Source organism: Balearica regulorum, chromosome 10 (genome assembly GCF_011004875.1).
Source record: "Balearica regulorum gibbericeps isolate bBalReg1 chromosome 10, bBalReg1.pri, whole genome shotgun sequence".
In the NCBI taxonomy this organism is placed as follows: domain Eukaryota; kingdom Metazoa; phylum Chordata; class Aves; order Gruiformes; family Gruidae; genus Balearica; species Balearica regulorum.
This window is the reverse complement of record NC_046193.1, coordinates 315,280-335,347: the sequence shown is the minus strand read 5'-3', so window position 1 is coordinate 335,347 and position 20,068 is coordinate 315,280. Positions and strand designations below refer to the sequence as shown.

The 20,068-nt window shown below is 48.5% G+C and overlaps 1 protein-coding gene across 2 annotated transcripts in view; it reads right to left on the bottom strand.

The window, feature by feature from the left end:
• The window catches only part of SUSD3 (sushi domain containing 3), a 32,790-nt gene extending 12,965 nt beyond the window's left edge, over positions 1-19,825 (bottom strand). Inside the window, exons 1-3 of one of the 2 annotated variants that reach the window (XM_075762618.1) lie at positions 19,540-19,825; positions 3,021-3,209; positions 1,393-1,540 (exon numbers count right to left, since the gene is read on the bottom strand). In XM_075762618.1, the coding sequence (XP_075618733.1) occupies positions 1,393-1,540; positions 3,021-3,209; positions 19,540-19,624 (422 nt within the window). In that variant the 5' untranslated portion in view covers positions 19,625-19,825. Of the gene's footprint in view, positions 1-1,392; positions 1,541-3,020; positions 3,210-13,853; positions 14,718-19,539 lie in introns of those variants that run through there. The other variant, XM_075762619.1, reaches the window with a different exon arrangement.
• Positions 19,826-20,068: the final 243 nt, after the last annotated feature.

The following is a 20,068-nucleotide window of genomic DNA, read 5'->3' as shown; positions in this document are numbered from 1 at the left end:
CAGTGTCCCCAGGTTCCCCCGCAGGAGATGGGGTTCCCCCCCAGACGGGCCAAGCTGGAGCAGCTCCGTCAGGAGGCAACGAAGGGAGGGCAGAGGGCAGCAGGGAACCGAGAAGCTCCCAACAAAGGGAACCGTGTTACGTCCTGATGACAGAACCAGGTCCGGTGTGAAGGGCTTTTCTTTCATAGGAGAAAGATATCAAGTCATCAAAGTCACGTGAACAGCTAATTTGGACAAAACTCCATTTAAAATAGATGAAAAACAAGGACTTTGATATGAATACTCTTATCAAAAAGAAAAGCGGTAATTCCAAAAATGCCAATCAGCCCTTTCATTTCAAAAATTTCATGCTATCAGTGAAAAGCTAATATTATGAATGACACCAAAGACTTTCTTTTTTTGCCTCACAAAATCCTTTCAAGGGAAATAGAAAAATCTGTATTTTGGTTCCAATCAGATTTTGAACTGACAGAATTTCCCCCCTAAGCTGGTTTCCACGCAGCTCTGATAAAACACAGCTCGGAGCAGAGACCTTCACTCCTGCCCTCCCCAGTCTCCCTCTCCTCCACCGCTACCCCACCTCACTCCAAACACTTCTCTGAAGCAAGGAGAGGCTTAAAGCCAACGAGAAGCGTGGGTTAGTGGCCGCACAGCAGGCATCAGCAGGACAGGGTGCGGCCACCCCACCGAGTTACGGACAACGAGCAGGAAAGGTGAGAGGGAAACGAGAAGAGGTGCCCGTGGAAGCCTTCTGCAGCGGTGACGTTGGATGGATGCTCTCAGGAACAACAGTGGCTCAGCCTTAGCGTACAGCCAGATGTGGTCACCCTTCACACTGAGTTTTTATAATGGACTGGACTGGTGAATTTTACTTCTTCCCATGCCCGTTTATAATCCTGGTCACTGTCTTGCGCTTCAAGCCAGAAGACAAAATCCTACGTCCTTCCAGCACAGCGCTGCGACAGCTTCAAGTATGCTTTGCAGATGGTGAGGGCTTTGATGGTTTTGACATGGGGAGACTAATTTTCCCAGCAGTGTTCAAGGAGAAGAAGGGAAAAAAATGAAGTAGAGAGAGAGGAAGGGAGAACATGGCCAGGCTTAAATAACCGAAGGAGAGAAACACTGGGCCAGCAAGTTCTGCATAATCCTGGGTAAACCCCGATCTGCCCAGGCCCACTGAGGTCATCTGATACTAACAGACATTAGGTGCCTAAATAGTCTTGAATTCCAAGTCTTTCTATGCCTAAAGCCTAACAAATTAAGGATTTTAAGTAATGAACATCACTGTGGTGGTGTGAGCATCAAGTCCTTTGAAGCTCTCTGCTATCACAGCAATGGGGTTCATAGCATGTACAGTCTTACGCTGGTTTTAAAAATCTTTTCTTGACATACCTTTGAGTCCTCCGCCTTTCACTTTTCTTCACGCACTTGATAAGACAACAAGTTAAAAAAGCCATGGACATCAGCAGAATGACGGCACAGCTCACAATGGAGGCAATCACCGCGACCTTAAATCCAAAAGTCTCGTATTTTGATATGGCTGCAGCAAAGCAAACACAGAAGCACATTTCTAAGGTCAACCCATGAATTTATCTTTCACATTTTCCTTAAACCATGCTGAAACCTACCTGCTTTACACTTCTGCTAATAATAGCTCAGTGAGGACTTTCACGTTAGTATGTGGCAAGATACCAGAGTATCTTGGCTTCAGCTTAGAGCTACGCAAGCCTCAAATTGGGCTATTTAAAAATCTCCTGTTTATAAGCTACTAATGAATTGTTCACAAATATTTCACCACTGCAACTAATTAAACACAATGCCTTTAGCGCTGCAGTAGCTAAAAAGCACAACTTTGTCGGCATATCTAATGCAAATGAGCTAGCAGACTCTCATAAGCAATTGTTAATGAGGACTGGAGCTGCAAAACCAAATGCTGACAGAGGTGAATGGGTTTAAAGAAGCCCTTTAGAGCAAGGACGGTTCCACAGAATTGCCTCCTGTCTGGCAGGCAGCGAACAATAGGTTTTCCTCTGTTCGGGGAAGGATGCAGAAGGGAAGAAGGGACAGTATCTGCAGGGCTGAGGGTTCACGGGGACCCGGTGCTGGAAGTGAGTTATCCAGACAAAAGGAGGAGTGGGAACGTGGTGTGGCACAGCTACTGCAGCTCTCTGCCAACTCCTCTGGAGCTCTAAGCACGTCCTGCTTCAGAGCTCACCTAGTTCTTCCAACACCACGATGTCCAGCATCAGAGACAGATCAGCTGAGCTCCACACAAAGCTTTCTATTTCTGCAGCCTCTGGAGGGGAGGATCTCTCTCATTTTTCTTTAATGGGCTCTCTCAAACGAGAGGTAAGAATAGCTGAGTTTGTGAGAGCGCGCTAAGTGTCTAAAAGAGCCATCCATCTACCGGTGAGCTAAAATTACACAGGGACTGAGATTCTCAAAGCTCAGAGGGACCACATTTTGCTTGGGCCTACTTCTGGTCAAATTACTGACAACCTCACAATGAACAGGAAGGCACACAGCGGGAAAGGTAGTTCATGCTGCTGCCATTCCAATGCTATTTGTCAATACGGGAACTTTCCCGTGCAGCTGCCCACAGGCAACAACCTAAAATTGTGCAAAAAATAGCGCTGTGTTTCTTCAGAAAAGAATGCCAGGAGATTAGAGGGTTTGCAAATGTGCTTGCACGTTAGTTGGTCATATCTATACATTTTCTAAAGAAGGGTACAGCTTGTAGCTACAGAGCCACGTTTATTCCAGGTACAATGCTCCCGGAGTCGGTGACGTGAGATCACGCATAAATCCAACCGAGTCTTTTCTGTGTCATGATAATGAATGATGTCAGAACACATATGGAGCGCAATTAGAGTCAGTGGGGGCAACTCTGAAGGAAATTGAATTTGTCTTTTTCCTTGCACAGATGTCTAGAATTAATCCTGAAGCTGAAGGAGATAGGTAGGGCAAAATAACCACGACGTGGCCCGAAGGGACCGGGGATGGTTTGGGAAGGACCTTACACTTGCAGGAGGGCACTCCGGCTGTCCACTGGGTACCGTTCCCTTTCCAAACGCAGGTGATGACGCCCGGTCCCTCCAGCTGGTGCTCGGCAGAGCACTGGAATGTTATCACCGTCCCCACGGCCGTGCCGTTGCCGTGAATGATCTGTAGCGTGCCGAGCTGGGGAGGGAAGACGCGGCTGCACTGCCCTGCAGAATGAAAACAAAGCAAGACAATGCAGCGCCAGAGCCGAAAGCAAAGGTTCCCTTCAGTTTTATTGTCATCAGGCTGTAAATCTGTCCAAGTTAATGGTCAAAACAAGTAACAGACCTTGGGGTGGGCAATGCTGACTGCTCTGCCAAGGACCAGCCCAAGGCCAAACCCCCTCTGGTGCCATTCAACAGTTCCTCTGCTCTGACCCCGGCACAAAGGGCGGTTACTTGTGTTGCAACACTATCTACTTAGACTGGCACATATTAAACATTTAAAAAAAACCCAAAAAAAGTCATTCTGGGAGTGGCATGGTCTCCTGCGGATTCCTGTCTTGTTGGACTCTGTGTGTTTAATTAAGTCCTCAGGCTGGCATCTTCCATGCTGGGAGTATTCGTAACGCATCTTCCACTACGCAAACTCCCCAAGACCTAACGGACTGATCACGTACTTCAGTCTACTTAGTAGCACCCCCCAGGATCCTACGGACACCTCCTATCATTCCCGAGCACCGCACCTCTGCAACGAGCCAGCAGCTCAAAGCTGGGAGGGGACGGAGAGGGGCACACACCGACAGCACAACTACTCCAACTTATCCTTCAAGTGACAAACTCGGCTTTATAGTACATCCTTCATTTTTAGCACATTTTTGTTCGTTTGGCTTTTTCTATTTCTTTGTCACTCGTGACTGTCTTTGAGTCATGGAGCTCTTCTCTTGGCTATCTAACATCAGCCACTAACTTTATACAGTGGGGTTTATTGTCACATGTTCCTTGTTTCTCACTCATTTTAAACACAAATTTTAATGATTAGTCATTAAGACAACATATACTATCCAGATATACTTCAAGATAACAACAATAAACACATTTTTCTGGTTTTGTATATGTACACTGACAGAATCTGGAAACTGTGTTACGTATTTTATTTTTTTTTAAACATTTACTAAATACCAGCACTGCTTCTGCATCAGAGTCCAAGTTCCCCATCTTTCGCTGGATTTCCAAAGGACTTCAGCAGGCTCAGATGCAACTCGGTTGCAGTTGCAAGACCAGAGTTGCCAACGCTATGACAGCACACCAAAAAATTAAAAAGGGGAAAATATGCTTCCTGCACTCACAAGCAAAAAGAAATGTAGAGTTTTAATTGCGTCCTTGAGAACACCTTGACAGAATCACATGTTGATAGCAAATCGATTTTATTTTTAATACTTAAAACCCCCCTCTTGTCGTTAACGTCAAGGTTCTGCGATCAAACGGCAGCAGACAGGCTTACTGCCTGTCTCCGATTCACGCTCTTAGAAACCCCGGCCCCCTGGAAAACAAACCCAAAGAAATCTCAGCAAAAGACCAAACAAAAGCCACAGTGACAATTACTGATCTAATCTACTAAGTAAACATGTATTGAGAGCTAGCTGTTAAAAACACGCCTTTTCCAATTCCATGCAGATTATTTCTGTTTGTGCTGCCATTTCTTTCAGTCTCTCACTGTGGCAGCAATTTGCCTCACTGAGAGCAAATGCTTCCTTGAGGGTCGTGTCCCTTCCTCCCTTGTCCTTCCCTCCGACACGCCGTTACTGGAACACACGGGATGTGTGCCTCGGACAACCTTCCTCCTCGCTTCAGATGAGCGTTACGAGTTTGGGCCTTTCTTTTTACCTTAATCACTCAGAGCCTTACTGTGAAAAACCACTGTCCTAAGCTGCAAAATATCTACCGGTTTGCATTTTATACTTCCAAGGCTATTTTTAGATACCGGATCACAAACTTAAGAGTTCATATCGGTGACACTTCCAGCTGCACGGGATGCAGAAAGTAATTCAGAGCCAGATTTGACTCCAAGTCATTGCTCAGCCACCACAGCAGCGCCCATTAGACACTTTCAGCAGACTTGCCAGTTGCCCTGGACTCGTTACTCGGCCTCTGCTCTCCACATAACGCATCGCTTGGCACCGGATCCCTTCTCTCGAGACTTGTTTCATTTAATCCAGCACTGACCATCCTGAGCAACACGTGCAGCTGCAGCTGGGTGAGGTGCTCCTGACCCTTTCCTGCACCGTCCTCGCCCACGGCGGTGTATGTTGAGTGATTAAAATCTCTGAACGCCAGTGACCTCGTCAAGCATCATTCCTCAGCCACGGATTTTAAAATATTTTTCCTTCACTTGAGCATCGCACGGATTGCTAAAAGCCGCTGTCCCATGAAGCCGTGGCTATTCCCTCGCTTTGGCCAGGGCTGGAACAGCATTACATCGTCCTCGGACGATCATTCCCTTATGTCATCACAAGGATCATTCCCAAATGAACGGGGAACGTAATGGGGCAGGAACCCCAGAGGCTCATCTTAACAGCAGCTAATGAGAGCTAAACTCCTGAAAGCTTCTACGCCCAGCTTTACACAGCTGCTGAGCTGAAAGTTCAGCAACCGCCTCTCACGTACCTGCGTTTGGCCAGAGCGAAGATACCATTTCTTCTTCTTGTAAGAGCTTTTCAATACAATTTCTTCCCACCAAAGTCAAAACATTAAATGTGTCACTACTTTTTGCTTTTTACAAATACTTTTATGGAAATAATCCATAGATGGATTATGACTTTGTGAATTTTATCCACGTTCAGATTTAATATCCCTGGATAAAATTTGCCCTAATTTTCATCAGCAATGGTCTTCTAATAACCCATTTGTAAAATCTCTCCTGTAAGCTCTAGCATCCTTTGCTATTAACTACCTAAAATGTTTTTTGTGGTTACTTGCTGCATTCGCTGTTCTGCTAGGTTAATTTTACCCTTCCATCTCCAGAAAACCACTGTTTAGGTAAGCTTCCATCCTCATATCTACATAAGCAGATGCTCCATGTATTTATCCTTTGAATACTCTTCAGGCATGTTTATCTGACTACATCTACTACAATCAAGAACTTTATTATTTTAAATATATTTATATTTTCATTTTCAACTGAGGCTGGTGCTTGAGGCTGCATTGACGCCTGAAGTACAACACAAATACTGGATAAACATTTGTGCTGACCAGATTTACATCTTGATTTATATTTCTTTTCTAAGTATCTAGAAAAAAATCATGTTCAGGTCTTGGCTTGCAGTAACTGTTAGCACCCAGAAATGTAGAACTGAATAAACCCCCTAATTATTGCTCACTTAGCTTTGCAATAGCTGCATCTCACACCCCACAGATTCGTGCCTGCCAGTCAGCACCTAAAGCTTGAGGAATTAACAGCCATTTCCACGTCATTTATAATAAACATCAAAATTCATGATGTGTTGTTTAGTTTTGATTAGCTTCATGGCATCGTTCCTAGACTTGATATGTGTCTCTGGCGCCCAGTTCCCATTTCTCCTCGCTGTTGTTCCCCACGCCCAGGCTCGTGCTCTGCTTACACCTCCAGATACTGGCTACTGCTTCCAACCTCAAGAAGAAAACTCACTTGCTGATACATCCCTATGAAGCAAAGTCTGGAAATATTTTTATTTATTAATTCTGAAGTCCAACAGAAGTTGTGAGCACTCTCGCTTGTTCATTTTACTCCATGAAAAGGATTAACAAACCACCGTGTCCACTCTGCGTACCATGGCAACGGACGGCATCAGCTCTGGTGAACCGAGATGACCATCAGCCATCAGCTGGCCAACCGCCTTCAGGGCACAAAGAGCTGAACACCTTCAAGTTCCTACAGCTACTTCTGCAGCGTCTTGTAAAGCAAGAGCTGATTTATACAAATGTATTTCTTAGCTTCTCAGCTTATCTGAAAGGATACCCAGTGTGCCAAAAGTATTCAAAAAGAGATGGCTCCGGGGAGCCCTTACTGCGGTCTTTCAGTACTTAAAGAGGGCTTCTAAAAAAGATGGGGACAAACTTTCTAGCAGGGCCTGTAGTGATAGGACAAGGGCTAATGGTTTGAAAGTAAAAGAGGGGCGATTTAGACTAGATCTAGGGAAGACATTTCTTATGCTGAGGGTGGTGAAGCACTGGCACAGGTTGCCCACAGAGGTGGTAGATGCCCCGGCCCTGGAAACATTCAAAGTCAGGTTGGATGGGGCTTTGGGCAACCTGGGCTGGTTGAAGATGTCCCTGGTCATTCCTGGGGGATTGGACTAGATGGTCTTGAAAGGTCCCTTCCAACCCAAACCCTCCTGTGATTCTAGAATTCTATGTGAATCCGCTGCCAACACAGAAGAAGGGCATTGGCTATTGCAAATAAACAAATTATTTTATATGACAAATAACTCTCCTCAGAGTACAGACACTAAAGTGTAGCGTACGCCATAAATTCTTAATTCACCCAAACCACTGGGTTCAGAAATAGCCACATATGTAATTTCCAGGCACTGAAAAATAAAGAGTAATGCAAGAATTAAGACAAAATAATCCAAAATATCTCTTCACATGCAGAGCCAGGATTATCCGTATTGCAAAATCGATTTGTCAGAAAGAGTTACCATATGGTTTCATTGTCAGCAAGCTGCAGATTTATGTTTTGCTGATAAGAAAACAGAAATGAGAGAGCAACCTAGGCACGCTTGCCCGTTAAACATTTCCTGTGCTCCCTCCACAGCGAAACATAGAGACTAAAAATCAAATACATCACATTAGTATATACCGAAATGATCTAAACCACAGCAATAATTACCTGAAAGCATGTTATCAACATTGCCACTCGCTGTTTGTGCAGAAAGGGAGCAATCCATGACTTTGCCTCATTATTCCCATACACACGTAACTCAAGCCTTTCCATTGCTTATTGTTGACTATTTAATGCAACTAAAACACGCTGGAATAACCAGATGCCAGAAAGAGACAGAACATTAGGTTCTATAAACCCTGCAGAAAATAAACATGCTGATATTATTTCTGCAAGTCTATTTTCTTACAGAACCACGCCTTAGAAATTAGTGTCCCTGAAGTCACAGGCATAATGTTGAACATCGGCAGCAGCCTCACAGAAGAGCTCTTGGAAGAGCTCGCTATGTCAAAAAGCGAAAGAAAAGCAGCTAGAAGTGAAATATGAAATAAAGCAGATGTAGAAAAGCATATTGTGTGAGTGAAACTGCCTGGCCCTGGCATCAGTCCCCTTGCGACCGTGCCTTCGCTCCCTCGCAGAGCTGGCCATGAATCCTGCCAGGGCTAGGCTCTTAATTCATGAAGTGCTGCAACAAGAAATTGCTACCAGGAGGAGCTTATTCTCCCAGTAGAAAATTCAGACGCTGGCACAGCTTTTTAAGAAATTACTGTTGAACACGACACCAACCCAGCAGTAAAAGAGAGGAGGGGAGGTCCAAGCTCTTGAAGCTCCAGGGCTTGACCAAGGTCCCCAGCTGTGCTGCAGCCCCCGGGAAGCGTGCTACGGAGACTGCCGACTGCGTGCTGGCACCAGGCGATGACCCGCTTCGGCCTCTCCCAGCGAAAGCACGCGCCGGCAATGGCATGATTTGACCTCTCCTACCTATTCCACCAGATTCCGAGAGTCGCTCTAAAGCCGAGACACTGGGAAGCTGTTACAGACCCGTCTGCCTTCCATCACGCGGGCACGGCCCTGCAAAGTTATGCCCCTGGGGGAGATTTCAGAGGTCCAGGTGTGGCACAAACCACACGCACCAAAACACAGCCCACTCCGTGCGGGGCTGCGATCCCCACATCCGGATGGGAAAACAGACGGTAACGTACTGCCCACGGCGCGGTCCTCCGCAGCTCAGGGTGCCCTTTGGGGATGAAGGATGGCAAAGCCTACTTCAAGGTCTTTTCGTCCCTTGTAAGGTAGCAAAAATTATCAGATAGCAGCAAATTCTTGGCTTCCACCTCCAAAAGAAACCCTTGTGCCACGCTGCAGCAAAATCTTACATCCCCATCCAAAAGAGACAAATTCGGTTCATCTCTCTTTACAATACGGAGCCTTTTTCTTTTCTCTCTCCCAGCATTTGTCATCCAGCTTTTGAGCTGCTCACGGTAGCGAACAAGATGTAGCAAGATTTAGGAGTCAGCACTAAACACTTCCCGGCTCTGCTCTGAAATAGTAGGGGCTGCAAGCAATTTTAATCCATGTAAAATCCATGCTGCATATCACCCAAGTGCTAGATTAGGGTTTGATGACAACATGTGCAATCCTCTCCTATTTCAAACATAAATAATGTGTAGATTTGGTGTAAAATTATTCGCGTCTTTTATGTTACTCTTTTAAGAGAGGATTTGTTCCAGCCGCTGTACTGCCATCTCCATGATTGATTTTTTTTGCCAATTTACATCAAAGTCCAGTTACTCTCATCTGTAGATTTTGCTCTTGGATCTAGCAACGAGGGCAATACTGAATATTTCTCTTCTCATGGGAACAATTAAATGAGAAGGAAGAACTAAATGAAAAATTAGGTATTTGATGAAGTCCTCAGAAAAGCAAGAACAGATGGGTTTTCTGTGCTTTATTAGTCTGTTTACCAACAGAATTGAAAAAATAGGTTATGACACTTCTGAGCAGTTAATAATAGTGCAATTCTCAAGAACAGGAAGGATCTGTTAAACCTAAAGCAAATTAGAAGCGTGCATTTATTGATCTCTTCACCATCACTTCCATATTAAAAAAAAAAAGTAATTTTATATCTATATCTCTCTCCACTATGGAGTGCACCAGAATTATGCCTTAATTTTGAACTGTTCCAAATTAAGAATTATCCGTGGAAGTGATGCCAACAGTTGATTTTGTGACTGTTTAGTGACTGGAGCTAATATTGCCGACAGTCTCCTCTATTTGTCGTTCTAAAGCAGAGAATAAATAAATTACATACTCGCACAGTGCAGAGTTTGTGGCCTAGATTCTCAACCAAAGAGGAATAACCTGAAATGAGCTTTTCACCTGCACTTTAGCTGCAACCCTGAACGTATGAAATGTCCCGGAGCAGACGGGGCGGTGATCTCACCGAGATGCAACCAAAACCCGCCGCTCCAGGGAGCCGAGCCCCGGCATGCCGTCCCCACCAGGCAGCGAGGGGTCCAGCCCTTGCTGTGCTTGCCTCCAAAGTCTCCTAGCGCTGCTTCTTGCATAATAAGCACTGGTATTTTCAAGAAGGAGAACAGAAGTAACTGGTTACACAATACCACAGTCTTCTACAGATGGTCCTCAGCCTCCCCCGTGCATCTCTGCATCCACAGTCTCTGGAGAGGTTCAAATCCAAAGCAAGATGCGAGTGTTACCCCAGGATCTGTCACCCCATCTTTAGGGAAAGCCAAACAGAATTGGTGACGTGAGAAACATAAAGCAAACGAAGCTGTCAGCTCTGCTCTGAATTTGAAATTTGCAGGTCAGGAATCTGTTTCCTTATCGTTTTCCTCCTCTGCAGGGAACAGCAAAGACAAGGAGCATCCCCGCACCCTCCCTCTGCCGCCAGGTCCTTCTCTGTCCTCAGCCAGCACATCCTTGCTGCTGGAAGCGTCCTTCGTGAAACATCCGGCCGGTGAAGTCTGTAGGTTTATATTTTCAACTTTCCTCATTATTTTCCCCCAGTGCTCATGAATAACCTCTCATTCGTTAAACCTGTGCAGCCGACTGTAACATTTCTGCAGATGGCGCAAAGCGATACGTGGGCTCCATTAACCAGACCCTGTATATTTTCCAATGCAAACTATGATGACCAGAAATGTTAAATTTTTTCCTCGTCCATTGTTGAGATAAGAGATCATCTTGGACCAATGCTCAAAGCATTTTTCATCATCACAATAACTGCAAGAAAACAATCACCGCAAACTAAACAGAAGTTAAACAAATATACTACAGAAGGCAAATGATTTTGGGAAATCCAGATTTCAGCATCCAACTCAATATTTAGCACCTCGCTAACGTGGATCAGGTATCAAGAGGAAAACAGACGAGTTTTACTAGCAGTCTGCCTTTGGCGAGCCCTTCTCCACGCTCGTACGGGAGCCTGACGCGAGAGAACCAACAACCGCTTACGAGAGCAAAGCTGTTTCAGCAACCTCCCTTCACCTGGAGATGATGACGAGCATTTCTGGGGTCTGGAGAAGGCTTGTAGGAACTTGAACGGAAAACCTGACCCTTTTGTCTGAAAGGGGATGCTCTGATGGAATCCACTCTCTTGCTTTTGTTCCCGTTAAAATGCAGAAGGAAAAAAAATGTCAAAACCACCTCGTCCAGCCAGTTCTAGTACAAACACCTCAGCACGCACCCTATCAATGGGCCCAAGAACAGGACTCACTGTCAGAAGAGCTTCAGCTCAGCGGCTTTTCATGTAGAAAATGGTTTAGCACCTCTAAGGATCTCTGCAAAACCCTTCAGCTTTTTCTCTTTAGAGCAGACAAATTTTTTTAACACCTAAGTGGATCACTTTTCTATTTAACCTGAAAGCCAGGTGGTAACAAATCCAACATTTTCTGGCTTCCCTTAATAATCACTGAAGTTTTGTCACCAAAATTAAACTTTTCGATAGATCTTTGGTAAACTGAGCAAGATTCACATTCTACTGCTTCTTGCAGTCGAGGAAACTAAACCAGAGAGAAACCAGCAGCAATGTTGCCCGTTAAGCTCTGGATCTACAGCTTCCATATATAAATCACTGGTGCTTCTGGTGGCCCCCAGCGGGCTGCAGGGACGAGCAGGAGAGCTGGGCAGAGCCAGGCTCGGAATCTCAGGATTTAAAGGTTATAGGATAGAAAATGATCATCTGAACACACCTGATGGAAAAACGTGTATGAATACTCTCGCCCAGGCACCATGGAGAAACGGAGCTCAGCCCAGCTGTACAGCCCGCCACGGCTCCAGGTTATCTGCCGGCAGCAACTGTTTGGTCTGGTTTGTGTACAGCGGCGTGCAAACACGTGGGGTAATGAACGTCACCGATAAGAGCAGATGTCCCTCGATGATGTGGCCGGTGGCCTCTTGCTTCTGCGTGATGTTTGCTAGGCTGGGCCCGATGGCAGAAATCGCTGCCGGTGCGGCGAGACGAGGTGAGCGCTGCACCGATGCTGCTTTGACTGAAAAATGCTCAAGTGGGAAGGGTCCAGAGCTGCCAAAAAACGCTCCAGGTATTAGAAAACTCGCCCCCATCATGAAGTTTTAGGTGGGCCGGAAATGGTTGCTACTTGATGGTTACACACTCATTTTTGGCCAAAAAGCCCCAAAACATCGGAATTACATTTACACCAAGCACTTGTTCGTAAAGAATATAGAAACTTTTCAACCTCTGAAACTACTTTCTTGTTTTAAAATGGACTTCTGAACGCAGGTTTGTTAGTTTTCTAGGGGAATTTCCAACCATCCTGTTTAGCAAAAACAACCTCAATGCTAGAGACCTTGCCTGCATTTGCTCCCCCGGCTGTCCTGTTTTGGCTTCTGCAAGTCCTTTTTCCTTCCCGACAGCAAACTGAAGCTGTTCCTGTACTTGGTTTGCTGTGTTAAGCCGCTAAATGTGCACTACAGAGCTGTGACCCGGCGTTCGCAACTGTCAGCAAGAATTTCTGTGAATAATTGATTTTTTTAGACACCAGTCTGAAAGAGTTAGCAATAGCGTGCAATTTATTATGATGATAGAAATCATTCATGGACTGAGAAACTAACAGCCAGATTTAAAAACCTTTAAAAACCTCTGCAGTTTTATCACTTCTTATTTTTCTTCTCTCCTTGTTGGTTTTTTTTTTTGTTGTTTTTTTTGGGGGGGGGGTTTGCCGCTGGGCTCAGTGTTCCCGGGCGGCACCCATGACAGCGGAGGGGCACGCAGCCAGGAGCTTGGCCACGGACAAAAAAACAACCTGCAAAACTGCAACGTGTGAAAGTCACGCAGCATCCTGCCAGAAACCATTCAAGCACAGCAATGATTAACAGCACGAGTCAATAAGCACATCTGCTTGCGGCCTCCCGGGCCATAGGAATTAGCGAAAGATGGCACCAAGATTGACGGGGATGCCAGTGTAAGGACAGGGAACCAGTCCATTGTGTTTACTTTTTCCCATTAAAAAAGTCAATGATTGCAGGCGAGTTACATGCAGAATGACAAGTAGCTTAAGCAAGTAGATCAAAGGACAGCAGCCCCGTGCCCTTCACTTCCTTGTACTGCAAGTGTCTGAGAAACCAAGATCTGCATCAGATAATCCAGCTAAATCACTGGCAGCTTTTGGATGGCCAGAATATGGGGCAAGGATAGTTTCTGGTTTGTATTTAAAACGAGTGAAAAACTTAGTCCCGATCTCTATTTCTGTATTTAATAACGATAACGGGCCAAACACCAGAGCACTCTCTTGCCTATGCAAAACTGCCACTGGCTCTGTGGGGCGCCTCTTTTTAGAGCAAAGCGAAACCTCGGTGCCCAGTCCAGATGCCTCTTTCAACCCAACCAGCTACCAAAGGTGATGGTCTCGGAGATTACTGCAGCTCTGAGCAGAAACTCTCCTGGGTATAATTCTGCTCTTTTACATGAAAGCACAAATTTCTGCTCTCCTGAACAGGAGGAATCAAACAACAGAACTGGTCCTTTGCACCTCCTTCAGCCACCCCAGCCCAAAACATCTTCCCGAACACTGTTTCCCAGCCCACGCGTGAGCTCAGGTCTTTGCACGCCATCTCTTCGCTTCACCTAACCTGGCTTCTGTCCCCATTTTCACCCCTCCTCAAAGACCCTCTGCTTAGGAGACGTGTACCTGTGAGCAGCATTGTTTTTGGCTTTATTTCACCCCAGAAATAACAACTTCATAATCCCCTCCACCTCCGTTAGAGGACAAGCAAGCAGTTAACCCATCCTCTTCCCCCACGGGTGTTTCTACCAGCCACTGCTGCTCCAGCCCACGGTGACGCAGCAGCGAGCGCAGCGTTCCCGAGCAGCGCGGGGGCCGTGGGGCCGGCACCTCCGCACCTGCCGCAGGGGCTCTGCTCTGCTGCCAACAGCTTGGACGTAAACCAGGCACCAGCTCGACTCCATCTCCAGGACCCTCAACAGATACAGGAATTGATTTATTTTGGTGAGTGGTTGCTCATTCTGCAACTTCTGCATTTCTCGCTGTCATCTTAAAAGAAAACAAAACGCGAGAGCGGCAGACTTCCACCAAGACTGCAAAATCATCTCTCTGTCAATCTTTTGATCCACTGAGCTAGTCAAAACTGCTCCTCCGAATAACACGCTCGCTTATCTGCGACTGCATTTGACAGACAGCGTGTCAATAAAATGCCTAAATGAAAACAAGCAACTGTCCTAAGTGTTGGCTTGTCCCCGTCACATCATTGAAGGCAAGATTCTGTAGTGCCAGGCAGATAAAAAGTCAGTGGCAATTTGTGACTAAGTAAGCTAAGGAGTGCTAATTTCAGCACAGTTAAAATTCTCTTTGTTGTGGATTTGCAGAGGTGCACAGCGAGGCTCCGCTTTCTCACGGGAGTCCAAAGACCCCGGTGGAACGGCCAAACCAGCAGCGGTTTGGTCCTTTAAAACGGACAACATTTCTGGTCCCAACTAATCCAGAAAGTGCTGGATTATCTGTTGGCATTTGGGTGGGTTTGTTTCTGTGTTTTGAGGCTGACTTCTGATTTCTGAAATATCAATGTTTCGGGTCCAAAACACTCAGCTCACTTCATTCCGTAGCTGAAATTCAAAGTCTAGACATAATTCATCTCTATAACCTAGGTAATTTAAGAGTAGCTAGGACAAAGTATTGGAGAATACCATAGGGAATGACGTTGCACTGTGGAGGACTGTGCTAGAAGACCTAATAACTCTTTTCCTTCTCTATTTTGTACCATTCTAGTGTTTTTATGACAAGAACAAAAATAATTTCCTCAAAGCAGTAACAATGCCTGGTGCAAATGCCTAACCACTCAGATTAGCATCTTGCAGTACAGGAGAGAAAGCCAATTAGCTGAAATTCTGCAACTGTCACTTCTTTTACCTTACAGAACAAAAGGTTTCACTTTGATCTCATGGGAGAAAAAGGATGAAGAAATAACCGTGAAGAAATTACAAGCCCATATATTCCAAGTTGTGTCACATTCTGCCCTGTGGAAATGGAAATTTGGGATCAATGTTTTCTTCCCCAGCCCAAAAACTGAGCTGCACCTCAGGATCCCAGGAACAAGGCGAGACCCTCCTTGTAGCCTTCCTGCAGAGCAGCACTGCTCTTGGCTTTGAACAACTTTGCTTTTGCTTTCCTGGAAGAGCAACTGTTAAGTTCTCAGTGACGTGATTTCACAGTTTCTGCACTGGCAAGGAAACTCACTTCAGAAAAAAAAAAAAAAAAAAAAAAAAGCTGCTCATAACAAAAGAACAGCCACCTCGAGTCACACCACAGATACATCCAGCCTGGGACCTATACCCCACCACGGCCACCAACAGTCACCCAGAGTACAACCGAGCAAATACGTGGTGATACCTCTTCCACCCGCCAGCAAACTGCAGCTCCTGGCTGTCCTAACCCAGAGATCATGTCTCCTCCTCGAAATGGTGTCTGCTAGATAATTTCTTCCACGGCTTGGTCCGGAGGTAGCCTTCAGAGCACCCCGCAGCACGTTCCCCGCACCTTGGGCAGCCTCTCTTCCCGGGTTTGGGAAGGCAGAGGGACGAGGCAGAACCACAACTACAGAGAGCAACCCAGCAGCAAAAGACCTATCATTTATCACCTCCCTTGGTCTGTGGCTGCACCGATGTGTATGTAGATGTACCTATATGTTTATGGAAGGACGTGCTGCCCCGGTCTGAAAGAGCCACAGAATTGCATTGATGGAGGAATCACAGCAAAACCCAAGGTACCAACCTGGAAAAACAAAGGGTCAGAGCCCCCAGCTTCAGCAACACGGAGACTAAAAGTAATGATACACCTTCGTTACTCCTTCCTCTTTTTCCTATTTCCCCCAAAGAGCCCCCAATACAATCTGAGCAGCTTCAGAGGCAACAGCAACTCAGCGGCAAGGCAGCGGCTGAGCTGATGACAGCACCCCTGCTTCACGGCAGTTCCCACAGGGCAGGAAAGCGCTCAGGTCATCACTGACATGAGCATTTCAGAATTTCAGAGGCTTTTCCAGATAATATAATGAGCCTGGCAGGAGACGGTCGATGAGTATCTGTCCATAGTAAACTACTGCAGAAAGGCAATAATACCGTAATGCTGCTGTGACAGCAAAACAACCAAGTACGATATGGAACACATAAAAGCATCTGTATCATTTAAAAATGTAGGAAGCTGAATTGAAGAAGGCTTTTTCTCAGCTTAGAGACATTTGCTGCCCTCTTCCCCCACCCTGTGTTCCCGCTCTGCACATTTGCCCTTCCGATACGCAGAACACAGGAGCAACGCGCTGACCTTCCCAAGGAGCGCGTCAGCTCCTTTTGCAAGTGCACTTCTGAACCTCCTCGAGCACGGGGTGGTATCGTTCTCCTGCTCAAGGTGAGAGTGCCAGAGGGAGAAACCAGCCCTCAAAACCTAGGCAAGACCAGGAAAAGCCAAGGGTGTTTGAATTTCACAGCTGTGTTTCAGGAAGCTGTGAGACCCTGCAAGTGCTATGGGCATCAGGCTGTGCCAAGAACTTCGTTTAACTTCTCTCTCATTAATGCATTAATTCAAATGGAAGTCTCGCCACGTTTCTTTTTCATCCTCTGCAAAAGGAATGTGTGAGGGAGTTTGTTCGTGCAAATCTTTATTATCGCCCTATTGCTCACGGCCTGAAATTTTCCAAGGGGGCACTCAATCAAAGCAGAATGAAAAATGATCACCAATAATAACACGATACAATGAAAGATACTGTATAACAGTTGTCATCAGCTTTCTCTAGAGGTCACTTCCCCAGCAAATATTGCTGCGTAAATAACACGGTTGCATTTAAATTAAGCATCCTGAACAAGAGTGTAATTTAAAATTATACAACAAGTAGTCATAATTTTAGCTAAGCTACTCAGATTTAACAGCAGCACGTCCACCTAACTCAATGCGCTCGTAGTAATGGATATGCAACGAAGGTAAAATCTGCACCGACGGCGAAGGCCAAGACAAACCTCCATGAAGTAGCAGGGTGACGAGGGGAGAGGTGACGAGGAAGCATGACCCCCAGCAAAGGTCTGGCAAAGCCCCGTGAGCATCGCTGCTGGTCCTACAACAGATGCAGCAGCTACGCGCAGGCATAGCCGTGCCCTGATCCTGTGAGCTCCCTTTTTACTCCAGTTTAGCACCCCACTGAGAACTCCTGCTCCACGGCTTTGGTGTAGCTGGTTTGGAAAAAATGGTGTTTGTTGTTCTGGCTGGAGACGTGGCTGAGAGACACCAGGTTTGTAGGTATCGGAGGGATTAACTGAGGGTGGAGATTTCTAGTCTGAATGCCAATTTTTTTTTTGGTGGATCCTGCATTTCTGGGATTTTTGCCACAAATCTACATAGGGCATGATTAGCCCAGGTAGGAACAGAAAGGCTGAGCGTAACGCGGGACACGCCACTTCCAAACCTCACCTTACTGTGGGCAAACCCAGCCCCAGAAGACAATTTGACACAACAAATAAAAGCAGCCAAATATACATGATTTTACCAAAGAAAAAAGTCAATAATTAGTAACATTAGTATCAAACTAGAGCAACAGGGTCTACACTTATGTTTGAGTTGTTAATTCTCTAAGTAGGTTTCCCAGAACTTGTTTCGCATTTTTAAAAGGAACTGCTCTATTAAATTCAAATTAAATGCACAGTTAAGCACATTCAGCGGATGCAATTTAAAGCATTGCTACGCTGTTAGCCCAAACACGTTTGCTCATTTCTATCAGCATAACAAAATCAGGTCATTGATAAAGTCTGCTAGAACCGCACGAGCAAATTAAATCGCAGGGATACGCGGGGACGGGCAGCGAGGGAGAAGGAGGTCCCTGAATTTCAGGAGCGCTCAGCCCTGCTTGCACCGAAGCCGGGGAAAAACCCTTTCTACCCTGCGATCTGCAGTACGGCAGAGAGAAACCTGGGCGAGCAGCGCTACACCGAAAGCAGCTCACCCACGGCCGCGCCGAGCTCCTGCAGGCTCCTTCCACCCAACCTCGCTCCAGGCTTGGGAGCTCGCGACCAGGGGGCTGCGAGCAGGCGGGTCCTGCTGCCCGGGCCAGGGGCTGGAGGCCGCGGCTCTGTCGCACGCCCGGACCCAGAAACTCAGAGAGGCCGCAGCGGCGTGCACATCCCGCCTGTGTCAGACCCTCTGTCAGCTCCCGTTCTCGTCAAGTCAATCAGACCTATCGAGTCAAAGAGGTTTTCAAAGGATGTTACGATCTACGCGGTCAAACTGAATAACAAAACTGAGGAGGAAGAGAGAGAAAAGCAAGCAAAAAAGCTTTGATTGGTTTCTCGTTCCACTCCTCAGTGCATCATCCTATTCCACTAAAACACCGATATCTTCGTTTTCTCCCCAGTCAGTTTAATCTCTGGAGAAATGTATTTCTCTTTGAGGACCAGCAGCTTCCAAGCGGCTGCAGGAGGGTACGTGCCGTACCCCTTCCCCCCTCACAGTACACTTCGTTTCACGCCTGCCCTGCCCTCGCAGCTTCGAGTCGCCCGCCACCACAGCACCCCGCGTCCGCTCAGGTGAGCCGACTCCCAACTTCCACACGTTAACCCCAGTGCTTCGTATTTCCGAGCCATTAGAGCAGAGCGGAGGCCCAGGCAGCGAGCTGCCGCCTCGCCAGGCCCTCCAGCGCCGGACAGCCGTGCAGGGCCGCCTCCCCACATCGCTCCCGGGCCCCTGCGGCCACCTCCGGCGGGGGCTGCTGTGGGGAAGGGGCTGCTGTGCCAGGCCCTGCCCGGACGCCCACCGCTGGGGTGCCGGGGTGCCCTCACCCTGCCTGACCGCGCACCCCGGGCCGGCACCGCAGCCTCTCCTCGCAGGAGCCGTCCTTCCCCGCTCGGCACCCACCGCAGCCCGGCAGAGCCCGGGCAGGGACCCCGCCAAGTCGTCCCCCCCCACGCCCGGGGCGGCTCCGGGACACTCGCCCCGAGGCGTTGTTGTCCCTCAAAACTTTAGGCTGAGGGCGAGGTGTGGTGTGTGTGTCCCCCCGCCCTCCGCGGCCGCAGGGACCGGCCCCGCAGCCGGCACAGAGGATGACGGGGCCGGTGCCTCGCCTGGCGGGGGGGCCGGAGCGTAAGGCAACCCTGGCCGGAGGGTCCCGCTCCCCTTCGCGGGACACGCACACCCACACGCCCCTGCCCAGGGGGTCCCACATCCTGCGCCGGGCACCCGCGTCCCTACCCGGGGGGGATCCCGCACCCTACCCGGGTCCGGCGCTGCCCCCGCTGGCGTGTCCCCCGCCGCCCCGGTGCGGCGCAGGAGGCAACTTGTGCGCGGAACGATGCGGGACCCTGCGGGGCCGGGGCCGCGCTCGTACCTGTGTATCCGCGGGAGCCGCCGCCGTCCCGCCCGGGCGCGGCTGTCCGCGGCACGTCCAGCCCCGGCGCCGTGGCTGCCGGCATGGCTCCGCCGAGCCCGGCCGCGCCGAGCCCAGCCGCACCGCCCCGCGCCTCCCCGGCAGGTGCAGCCCGCGCCCGCCTCCGCCCGCCCTCCGCCGCCGCCGGGGCCGGGCCGGGGCGGGGGGGGGGCCGCCGTCCCGCGGGAGCCGCCGCCGGGCGCCCGCCCCGCCGCCCCTCCGCCGGCACCCGCGGAGCAGAGGGAGGAGGAGGAGGGGGAGGAGGGGGGGGGGGAGGGGGAAGGCGGGAGGCGGCGGCTACTCGGGGCTGGCGGCAGCCCAGGCGCCGCCGGAGCGATTCCCCGGCCCGCTGCGGCCCCGGGGCACCGGGCAGCGCCGTGCTGTGACACCCTCCGGGGGGCCGGGGGCTGCCCCCGCCGCACCCGCCGCACCCGCGGCTCGGCCCGTCCCCTCGCTACCTGCACGGCTCCCCCGGAGCGGCCTGGCGGGC